The sequence below is a fragment of the Crotalus tigris genome, unplaced genomic scaffold (assembly GCF_016545835.1).
Source record: "Crotalus tigris isolate CLP2741 ecotype Arizona unplaced genomic scaffold, ASM1654583v1 scf7180000018197.359167, whole genome shotgun sequence".
Taxonomy (NCBI): Eukaryota; Metazoa; Chordata; class Lepidosauria; order Squamata; family Viperidae; genus Crotalus; species Crotalus tigris.
In genome coordinates, this window is record NW_024096876.1 from 50,142 (window position 1) to 62,540 (window position 12,399).

A 12,399-nucleotide genomic window follows, 5' to 3' on the forward strand; every position below is an offset into this window, starting at 1 on the left:
CAAAGTGAGTTTTTGAGTTCCAGATCATCAGATAAAAGAATATTTGCAGATGTAAATGAAGAATTACACAAAAACTGCTACTGAGCCATTGCATTGAACCCAGAGAAAAAAAGACAAATAATCCCACGTGATTTTTCATTAATTTCTCTGAAATTGCCTAGTTATTCAAGCTCCTCCTCCCTCTTGTGTACTGATTAAACATTCAGCAATTGCAAAAGGGCTTGGATTCAAGCAGGCTCTCTGGATAAATACTGGAGTTGTCAGCACGCCTCTTGCCCCTCTGGACTATCATGGAGGGAATGGCTCTCTCTCTGGTGGCTGCTCTATTGATTGGTTTTCCAGCGTCTTCCCTCGGGGGTCTGTAAGTATCACAGATATTTGACAAGTAAAGACAAGAATAAAGCAGTGCTGGGAAAGGCTTTCTCTTCCATGACAGTCTGTGCTAAGCAGAACCATCACGTCCAAGGCTGTGGTCCTTTACAGGGTAATGAATTTCCTTGCAGGTGGTCCCAAACTATTTGGAGCTTTCTCAGAAAGGCCAATATATCCCATGACAGGAATAAAAGTATTACAGTCATCAGTAAGGGGAACTGACAGACCCTGAAGTTCTTAAGCTGAGAATTGTCCTTGAAATGAAAATTCTCTGGACAAATATAAACACCTCATGTTCTCAGTTATGGCTAGTGTGTGTGTGTGTATGTGTGTGCATTTAAGCGTACTATTTTTGAAGGGTCAACAACTTCCAGAAAACAGTCAAGTTGGATAACTAGACAACAGTCATCCTACGTTCTTTGTTTCTGATGTCTTCAAGTAATCTTTAGCGATCATGACTTAAGACAGTGACATAGAGACTGACCTGCCTGCTTGTTTTGAGAAGATATTTATTTTGCTGTGTGTACCTATACTGGAAAACCAGGTATGACTTTGCAGCAGGTATACACTTTGTGTAACTAAATGATGTACAAGTGATAGCAGCAATGAGGCTGACTATATTTCTCTGGTCCCAGTATGGAGAATCAGCTACTGCAAAAGCAAAAGACAGGAGGAGGAAGAGGAGGCAAAAAGGTGGTTTGTCAGTATACATATAACAGCTTTTATTGCAGGAAAGAACAGTAAATGTGCAATTCTAGTCCAGAAGGCAATGTTTAAGCCCTTTACCATAGGAACCACTTCCTTTTCACTTTAGGAAGGCAATTTGAAGTGCAGGATTTGTTGTGTGTGGGATGTTCCAGTGGTGTTGTAAACAGCAAGGTTTGTGATTTTAGACAAGGCCTCTTACCTTTCCCTTCAGAATACAACCATTAATGGATAATTAACTCCTTGTTAAGGTTTCAACAAGCAGAAATTCAGAAGGGTTTTATTGGTTTGTTCATTTAACAATAATGAGCATTATAATAACAAAAGTGACATCTGTGCAAAAATGGGAAATATGAACATTACATCAGAAGAATGGAATGGAATAGAATGGAATGGAATGGAATAGAATAGAACAGAACAGAATAGAATAGAATAGAATAGAATAGAATAGAATAGAATAGAATAGAATAGAATAGAATAGAATAGAATAGTCCTTGGTGCTCTCTGAGCTTGCTTGTTTTCTTGCAAACGTTTCATTACCCTGACTAGGTAACATCATCAGTGCTAGTAAGGAGTGCTGTTTGCTGTCTGTTTATATTCTGGTGTCTTGCCTGTCTGGGGTGGGGTGGGCGGTCTTAGGGATTCTTTGGTTGGGCTGTTTACTGTTGACTTCGTTGGCAGTTTCTTGATTGGGGTATTGCTTACTTGATTGTTGGTCTGAAGTTGATCTTGTAGCTAATCTATGCTGATCTGAGTGCTGATTACTGGTGGAGGGGTGCTGGAGTCTTTTTCTCTTTTGGGCCATTAAAGGAGCTTTTTTTTCTTTTTTCTTTTTTAATTAAAAAGTTTTTATTTTCCATTTATTCATACAAAATACAATTAACCATTGGTACCGCCTGCCCATTCCCCCCAGGCTGCGTCCATCCTCTCTAAACCTTCCCTACTTCCCTCCTCTTTCTCTCCTCCCCTCCTACTCTCTTCCCCTTCCCTTCTCCTCTAACCATCCTACTTCCTCCCTACTCCTTCCTCCCCTCTCATCCTTCTCACACACATGAACGCAGCATAGGGGAAATGCCCAAGCATTTACCATGACTATATTATCATTACCCACCCACTCACCCACCCACCCTCAACCCTCCCCCTCCTCGCTTCCCAGAGCAGAGTACAGGTTTATTAATAAGAAGGTTAACAATAATGAAAAAAAGAAAAAAAGAAAGAAAAAAGAAAAAAAAAAGAAAAAAACCCCATCATACTTAACCTTTAACTCCCCTTAAATTAAGACATATAAACAAATCTCTACAACAGTTACTATAAAATTTACTCATAAAATAAATGAAACTTTATAGTCCCGTATTTTTTCTGAATATAATCTATCCATCTTCTCCATACAATAATATATATTTCTTGTGTATGATCCTTCAAATAAGCAGAAATTTTTGCCATTTCTGCAAAGTCAGAAACTTTAAATATCCATTCTTCTAAAGTAGGCAACGAGTCCTTCTTCCAATACGAGCCTACTAATAACCTTGCTGCAGTTAATAAATTCAACATTAAAGTAGTTTCTTTGTCATTTAAATCCACAAAGATAACCCAATAGGAATAATTGAGGGGTGAACTTTATCTTTCTTTTAAAAATCTTTTGAATGTTCCACCAAATCATAATCCAAAAAGCCTTTACCTTTTTACAATTCCACCAAACATGAAAATATGTCGCATCCATATTACCACATCTCCAACATTTGGGTTGTAAATTTGGATACATACAAGATAATTTTTTAGGATCTAAATACCATCTGTAAAACATTTTATAAAAATTTTCCCTCAAATTTTGAGCTTGTGTAAATTTAACATTTCTAATCCAAATTGTCTCCCATAAGTCCAATGGGATCAGTTCCTGGATATTCTGAGCCCATTTAATCATACAGTCTTTTAACCAATTCTGTTTCAGAATCTAATTCTATTAAAGCATTGTAAATTCTTTTTATATGAGCCTGATTCTGATCTTTAATCTGAATAACCAGATTTTCATCTTCTAATGTTATTCCAACTTTCTTATCTACAGTCCACCTGTCCACTATTTGTAAATATTGAAACCATGATATAAAATATTTTCTTGCCTTAATACATCTAAAGATTTTAAATGCCAGTCCAACCTGACCAAATTAATAATTCTTTATACGAAATTTTATCAAAATTCATCCCCTTAGAAATCCCCTCAATTGCATGTCCAGGAATCCCCCAAATAGGTATTTTATAATTTAACCTATAATAATACTTTTTCCAAACTCGAAGTAAAAGCATTCCTCAAAATATGTATTTAAAAGCCCGATCAACTTTCTTATTAAAAATTAAATATGCATGCCAACCATACATTAAATCCCACCCTTCAAGAGAAGAATATCCTTATTTGTTAAATTAAGCCAATCACTTATCCAAGTTAAGGCGGCTGCATCATAGTATAATTTCAAGTTAGATGCTTTAAGTCCTCCTCTTTCTCGGGCATCTTGCAAAATCTTAAACTTAACCCTTGGTTTTTCCCCAGCCCAAATGAATTTATTGATACCCTTCTGCCATTCCTCCAAATTTACATCTTTTTTTAAAATAGGTATCATCTGAAACAAGAAAAGAAACTTTGGTAGAACATTCATTTTTACAGCTGAAATTCTCCCCAACAGTGACAATTGCAGTTTTTTCCAGTCATTTAAATCCTTTTGCACTTTTGCCCATAGTAATTCATAATTATTTTTATACAATTTTCCATTTGAGGCAGTTAAATATACTCCCAGATATTTAACCTTTTTCACCATCTGAAAACCTGTGGCTTTAACCAAACTTTCCTTGTCATTGGCTAACATATTCTTAGATAATATCTTAGTCTTATGGTTATTGACTTTAAAACCAGAAACTTTTCCATACTGTGTTATAAGTTCTAATAGACAATCAACCGCTCTAATCGGTTGTTCCAAAATCAAAACCAAATCATCCGCAAAAGCCCATAATTTATACTCATTTTTTCTTATCTTTATGCCCTTGATTACTGTTGATTCTCGAATCTGGATCAATAAAATCTCCAATGTTAAAACAAATAACAATGGAGATAGTGGACATCCTTGTCTTGTCCCTTTTTCAATATTAAAAGTCTCAGTCAGTCCCCCATTAACAACAATTTGAGCATATTGTTGCTGATATATAGCTTTAAGTGCATGTAAAAAATTATCCCCCAAATTCATTTTCTCTACCAGTGAGAATAAGAATTGCCAATCTAATTGATCAAAGGCCTTTTCAGCATCCAAAAATATAAAAGCCGCAGGAATACTCAATTAAGTTAATAATTTGTTTAACATTATATTTCATGTATCGCCCTGTTATGAATCCTGATTGATCACTGTGAATCAAATCCTTCATAACCTGTATTAATCTATTTGCCAAAATTTTTATAAAAATCTTGTAATCTACATTTAATAATGATATTGGCCTGTAATTCTTAGGCTCTGTAAGATCTTGATCCTCCTTTGGAATCAATGATATAAACGTTCTTTTCCAAGAAGGAGGAACTTGTGCTCCCAGCAAGATACTATTAAAAAGCTCCTTTAATGGCTCCAACGTTTCTTCATATAAATTTTTATAATACGTCGACGTCAATCCATCTGTTCCTGGAGACTTTCCCACCTTTAACTGCTTGATAGCTAAGCCAATTTCCTCCACAGTAATTAAACAATTCATCCCATTTTGCTGTTCCTCAGAAAGTTTAGGAAAATGTACTGATTGTAAATATTTATCTATATCCATTCCCTTTATATTATCACTTGAGTATAGTTTTGTGTAAAAATCTAAAAAACTCTTTTTAATCAAATTTTGCTGAAAAACCTCAGTACCTTTATATTTTACTTTCTCTATAATCCTAGCCTTCTGTTTCTTTCATAACAGATAAGCCAACCACCTCCCAGGCTTATTCGCATTACAAAAAGTATTATGTCTCATATAACACAAATTAGTAGCCACCATCAACATATTAAATTGTTCCCTAAGCATCTTTATAGAAACCTTTAAGTTATTATCAGTTGGGTTAAGAACAAGCGCTTCTTCTTTTATTTTAATCTCATCTTCTATTTCTCTACGTCTTTGTATCCTTTTATCCCTAGAAACTTTATTTAAATGAATTAAATTTCCCCTCATATATGCCTTACTAGTGTCCCAGACCATGGGCATCGATGTACCCTTATTCATTTTTAAAGAAAAAAACTCCTTTAAATACTCTTTACATTTTTGTACAAATTCTCCCCGGGTAAACAAATTCTCATCCAGTCTCCAAGGCCTTCTGTTCCCATCTTCCAAGTATAGCTCCATCCACACAGGACTATGGTCTGAAAGGGTCCTGGGAAAGATTTTTACCTTCCTCACCCTAGAAAGAAAATCACTAGTAATCAAAAAGAAGTCAATCCTTGAAAATGACTGGTGTCTATCCAAACAGAAGGTAAAATCTCTATCACTTGTGTTTCTTTCTCACCAAATGTCAATAAGTTCCAACTCTTCTTTCAAATCAAAAAAAGTTTTGGGTAATTTAGTTTGAATGAAATTTTTTGAAGAGCTCTTTTTATCTATAGTTATATCCAAAACTCCATTCCAGTCACCCATCAAAATTACAGATTTATAATCCAACTGGGATATCTTCCCATGCAAAAGCTTATAAAATTGCTTCTTTTGTTGATTAGGGCCTTTAATCCAACAATAAGAACTTTCTTGCCTTGTAACAGTAGTTCCACAAAGACATATCTTCCTTCAAGATCAACCTCAATTAATTTAGCTGATAAATTTTTCTTCACATAAATTACAACACCCCCTTTTTTCCCTGGAGCTGGAGTTATAAAATGTGATCCCAAACGAGAATTTGTCAGATATTTTGAGTCTTTTGAAGTTATATGAGTCTCTTGCAAACATATCAAGTCATTATTATGTTGTTTCAAACAGTAGAAGACCTTTCTCCGTTTCTGAGGTGAGTTTAAGCCATTAACATTCCAGGTCAGGAACTTGGCCATCTACACCAGCCTGAAGCCTTTGAAGCATAGCCTGAAGATCAACTGTTGAAGATCTTTTAGGTCTTGCCCCTCCCACAGGCTCTGTAGTAACCATTCCTTCTACTTTATCGCCACTCTTCTGCTGCTGCTTTTTTTTCTTTGCGTTTATGGGCAGCTCATGTCATCCTTTGATCTTTTATCTCAAGATTCTGTACAGGCAACACCGCTTGTTCCATGACCATCAATGAGGAAGCTCCTGCCATAACGGGCTCTTCAATTATCCTTGTTTGTGGAGGTGAAGATGGTCTTGCCTTTAGAATAGAGTGATAGAAATCTCTTGCCTTTAAAACTGTAGTTAATCTTTAACGTATTCCATCATAATTCACTACTATTCCTCTCGGAATCTCCCATCTGAACTGGATTTGACAACATTTTAACTCATCAGACAGAAAAGTAAAATCTTTTCTACCTCTTAAAATTTTTGGAGGTATTTCTTTTAAAATTATCACATCTTGAGCTGCAATTTGAAACCTCTTTTTATAAAAAGCCTGTATAATTTCATTACGAATAGATCTTCTGGAAAAGTAAATAACCACATCTCTTGGTAAATTTCTCTGTCTGGCAACTTGTGAGTTGACTCTGAAGATTTTTTCTATCTCATTCCCAACTATTCTGGTCTCCATCCAAGATTAAAAGCAATATCTCTAACAATAAGCATCTTCAAATCTTCCTGGGAATTTTCTTTCAATCCTCGGATACGCAATGCAAACTCCATTTCTCTGTGTTGTGAAATAGTTTGTTCATCCTGTGTAACTTCTATCTTATTCTCCACTTCCTCCATTCTAAATTCCAGTTTTGCTGCATTTTCAGTAATCTCTTCCATTTTATCGTCAATCCTTTCAATATGCAGGGCAAGACCAGAAAACGCAAATAGTATGTCTTCTCTGACTTGCTTGTTCTTTTTCTCCAATAATTCTTCTGTAATAGCCCTCTCTGCAATTATAAGATCTTTTACCTCCTCTTTAATATCCAAAGCAGTCATTTTTAAAGCCTCTTGTAAGTCTTTGAGAGAGATTGCAGGAGGAGGAGAGGGTGGGGGTGATTTTGGTTTAGACTGAGAAGCAGGCTGAGTCATTGGGAAGGAGATGGAAGCTTTAGGGACAGAGACCAAATGTTTTGAAGCCATTCTGTTAAGTTCAAAGGAGCAAAATTCTTGCCTCTATAATATCACAGTTCTTTAAATAATAATAAAAAGAAAAAAAAGAAGGAAAAAAAAGAAAGAGGAACAAAATTCTTGCCTCTATATTTAAAACATGAACTTTTAACTTTGTTACAAAGTCAAACAAGAAAGACAGTCGCCATTTTGCCTTTCACTTTCCCTTTCTTCAAAAGGGAAAGTAAACAAAAAAGGGGGGGGGAGATGCTTGCAGGAGTTAAAGTCACAATCAATCTTAAATCCACTTTCTCCTGGTCTGCTCCATCTGCATTTGAATACTCACAAGCCTCCAAAAAAGCAGATGTGGGAGCAGCGCCTTGCTTCATCCCAGAACTTCGGGACAAAGACGTCCTGGAGTGCGGAGTTGGCTCAGGCTCCGAGGGAGCTCTACCCTCCGATCCCCAAAATTATGGGGATCCAGGGGAGCTCTTACCTCTACTTGAGCAGCTCTTCTCTTCCCAGGGAAGAGATTCAAGCCGCGGGACAGTTGATTGTCAAAGTCCTACGGCTTTTACACAACCCAGGAACGGGCTGCTTTGTGAAAAGCAGCCATCGTAGCTGCTTGATCCACAGGAAGTCCCGAGCCATTAAAGGAGCTTTTTAATAGTATTTTGTTGGGAGCTCAAGTTCCCCCTTCATGGAGAAGCACGTTTATATCACTGATCCCGAAGGAGGATCAAGATCTTACTGAACCTAGGAATTATAGACCTATATCTCTTTGAAATGTGGATTACAAGATTTTTTCAAAAATTTTGGCAAATAGATTAATAGAGATAATGAAGGACTTGATTCATTGTGATCAATCAGGATTTATAACAGGAAGATATATGAAATATAATGTAAGGCAGATTCTTAACTTAATAGAGTATTTGGATAAGAATAATCAGATCCCTGCAGCCTTTATATTTCTAGATGCTGAAAAAGCTTTTGATCAACTAGATTGGAAATTTTTATTTTTATTGATAGAGAAAATGAATTTTGGAGATAAGGTTTTACATTTTATTAAGGCTATATATCAGCAACAGTCTGCTCAAATTATTATCAATGGGGGTCTGAGTGAGACTTTTAAAATTGAAAAGGGAACAAGACAAGGATGTCCATTATCGCCATTGTTATTTGTTTTAACAATGGAGATTTTGTTAATTCAGATTAGAGAGTCAACGGTAATTAAGGGAATAAAAGTAAACAGGAATGAGTATAAATTGAGAGCTTTTGCAGATGATTTGGTTTTAACTTTAGCACAACCTACTCAAGTAGCTGGTCATTTGTTGGAAATTATATCTCAGTATGGAAAAGTTTCTGGTTTTAAAATAAATAATAATAAAACTAAAATGTTATCTAAAAATATGTCTAATAAAGAAAATGAAATTTTAGTTAAACTTACAGGTTTCCAGATGGTGAAAATGGTTAAATATTTGGGAGTATATATAACAGCTTCTAATGTAAATTATATAAGAATAATTATGACTTATTATGGGCAAAAGTACAAAAGGATCTAAATGATTGGAAAAAGTTGCAGTTGTCATTGTTGGGGAGAATATCAGCGGTAAAAATGAATGTTCTACCAAAGTTTCTTTTTTTGTTTCAAATGTTACCTATTCTAAAAAAAGATGCAAATTTGGATGAGTGGCAAAAGGGTATCAACAAATTTATCTGGGCTGGGAAAAAAACAAGGGTAAAGTTTAAGATTTTGCAGGATGCCCGAGAAAGAGGTGGGCTTAAAGCACCCAATTTGAAATTATATTATGATGCAGCCACCTTAACTTTGATAAGTGATTGGCTTAATTTAACAAATAAAGATGTTCTTTCTATTGAAGGGTGGGATTTACTGTATGGTTGGCATGCATATTTGGTTTTTAATAAGAAAGTTTTTTTTTTATTTTTTTTATTGAAAATTTTTATTTTTTAAAACATACAATCATTTATAAAAATACAATAAAATTTTAAAATAGAGAACCCCCCCCTTACCCTCCCTCCCACCCCCACCCCCCCTCCCTTCACTTCCCAGAGCAGAATACAGGGTTAAGAAAAAAAAAGAAAAAGAAAATTATAATAATTAAAAAAAAGAAAAAAAAAGAGAAAGAAAAAAAATATCATAATTAACCTTTAACTCCATAACTTATAAAACAATTCTCTATAATATTTGATATTCATTCATAAAATAAATAAAACTTTTTAATTCCATATTTTTTCTGAATATAATCTATCCACCTTCCCCATACAGTAATATATCTTTCTTGTGTATGATCCTTTAAATAAGCAGAAATTTTTGCCATTTCTGCAAAACTAGATACTTTAAATATCCATTCTTCTAAAGTAGGCAAAGAATCTTTCTTCCAATATAGACCTACTAGTAACCTTGCTGCAGTTAATAAATTCAACATCAAAGTAGTTTCTTTTTCATTTAAGTCAACAAAAATACCAAGTAAAAATAGTTGAGGAGTAAACTTTATCTTCTTTCTAAAAATCTTTTGAATGTTCCACCAAATCATAATCCAAAAAGCCTTTACTTTTTTACAATTCCACCAAATATGAAAGTATGTCGCATCATTATTGCCACATCTCCAACATTTGGGCTGTATGTTGGAATACATACAAGATAATTTTTTAGGATCTAAATGCCATCTATAAAACATTTTATAAAAATTTTCTCTCAAATTTTGAGCTTGTGTAAATTTAACATTTCTTATCCAAATTATCTCCCATAAATCCAATGAGATCGGCTCCTGTATATTCTGAGCCCATTTAATCATACAATCTTTAACCAATTCTGTTTCCGAATCTAACTCTAATAAAACATTATATATTCTTTTTATATGAGCCGGACCTTGGTTTTTAATCTGAATAACCAATTGTCTATCTTCTAGTGTTATTCCCTCTTTCTTGTCTACAGTCCATCTATCCATTATTTGTAAATATTGAAACCATGACTGTAGAATATTTTGCTGCCTTAATACATCTAGGGATTTCAAATGCCAATTCGAACCAGAACAAATTAACAATTCTTTATATGAAATTTTATCAAAATTTGTCCCCTTAGAGGTTCCCTCAATTGCATGTCTGGGAATCCCCCAGATAGGTATTTTATAATTTAATCTATAATAATACTTCTTCCAAACACGAAGTAAGGCATTCCTCAAAATATGTGATTTAAAAGTCCGATCAACTTTCTTATTAAAAATTAAATATGCATGCCAACCATATATTAAATCCCAACCTTCCAAAAAAAGAATATCCATATTTGTTAAATTAAGCCAATCACTTAACCAAGTTAGGGCGGCTGCATCATAATATAATTTCAAATTGGGTGCCTTAAGTCCCCCTCTTTCTCTTTCTTAATAAGAAAGTTGATCGGGCTTTTAAATTACATATTTTAAGGAATGCTTTTCTTCGAGTTTGGAAGAAGTATTATTATAGGTTAAATTATAAAATACCTATTTGGGGGATTCCTGGACATGTAATTGAGGGTGTTTTTAAGGGGATGAATTTTGATAAAATTTCGTATAAGGAGTTATTAATTTGGTCAGGTAAAGACTGGCAGTTAAAATCTTTAGATGTATTAAGACAAGAAAATATTTTATATTCATGGTTTCATTACACACAAATTGTGGATAGTGGACAGTAGATAAGAAAGTTGGAATAACATTAGGAGATGAAAATCTGATCGTTCAGATTAAAGATCAGAATCATGCTCATATTAAAAGAATCTATGATGAGTTAATAAAATTGGATTCAGAAACAGAATTAGTAAAAGATTGTATGATTAAATGGGCTCAGAATATCCAGGAACTGATCTTATTGGATCAATGGGAGAATATTTGGATTAGAAATGTTAAGTTTACACAGGTCCAAAATTTAAGGGAAAATTTTTATAAAATGTTTTATAGGTGGCATTTGGATCCCCAAAAATTGGCTTGTATGTATCCTAACTTACAGCCCAAATGTTGGACGTGTGGTAGTACTGATGCAACTTACTTTCATGTTTGGTGGACCTGTAAGAAGGTTAAAGCTTTCTGGATAATGATTTGGTGGAACATTCAAAAGATTTTTAAAAAGAAGATAAAGTTTACTCCTCAACTATTTTTATTGGGTATTTTTATGGATTTAGATGTTAATGAAACTATTTTAATGTTGAATTTAATAACTGCAGCAAGATTACTTGTAGGTTTATACTGGAAGAAGGATTTGCTGCCTACTTTAGAAGAATGGATACTTAAGGTTTCTACTTTAGCAGAAATGGCAAAAATTTCTGCTTATTTAAAGGACCATACACAAGAAAAATTTATTATAGTGTGGAGAAGGTGGATAGATTATATTCCACTTTAAAACTTTAAAAACTTTAAAATTCCATTTATTTTATGATTAATTTTTTCTTGAGGTTATAATTACTAATTTATAGATTCTTATAATATTTGATTTATAGTAGATTTGTTTATATTATTATTTTTTTTAAGTTTAGAGAGAGTTAAGGGTAATATATGAATTTGTTTATTGTATAGAATTTTTTTTTGTTTTAAAAGTTATAGATTGTGCTTGTTTTGTTTATAATAACCCTGTATTTTGCTCTGGGAAGTGGGGGGGGGGTAGGGGGGAGGGGAGGGGTGGGATTAAGTATATATAGAAATATTAAAGTATGAAATAGATGGAGTAATTTAGAGGGAGGTGCCGCTCGGGTGTTTCCCCTGAACTGTATCCGAAGAGGGATAAGAGGGGAGGAGGAGGGATGGAAGGAAGTTGGATGGGAGGAAGGGATGAGGGGAGAGAGGAGAGGAAAGGACAGGAGAGGAGAGGAGAGAGGGAGTAGGGAAGTAAGGAAGGCTGAGAGGGCGGACGCAATTGGGGGGAGATAGACGAGCGACACCTAAGGTCTTATTTTAAAGGTATTTTTTTAGTTTTATATATAATGTATGGAAAGTATTATATGTATTGAAAATTTAAATAAAATTTAAAATAAAAGAAAAGAAATCATGAAATTTCTTAATGCCAGCCACTATGGCCAAGGCTTCTCTGTCAATTTGAACGTAATTTCGACAGAGTCCTTGAATAATAGGCCACAGGGACCTGCGTCCCATCAGCCTTCAGGTGATTGAG

General features: G+C 34.3%; 1 protein-coding gene across 1 annotated transcript in view; it reads left to right on the forward strand.

Annotated features, from left to right (window-relative positions):
- Positions 1–212: 212 nt before the first annotated feature.
- The window catches only part of LOC120310464 (venom factor-like), a 134,378-nt gene continuing 122,191 nt past the window's right edge, over positions 213–12,399 (forward strand). Inside the window, exon 1 of the mRNA XM_039348887.1 lies at positions 213–361. Within this exon, the coding sequence (XP_039204821.1) occupies positions 291–361 (71 nt within the window). The 5' untranslated portion in view covers positions 213–290. The remainder of the gene's footprint in view (positions 362–12,399) is intronic.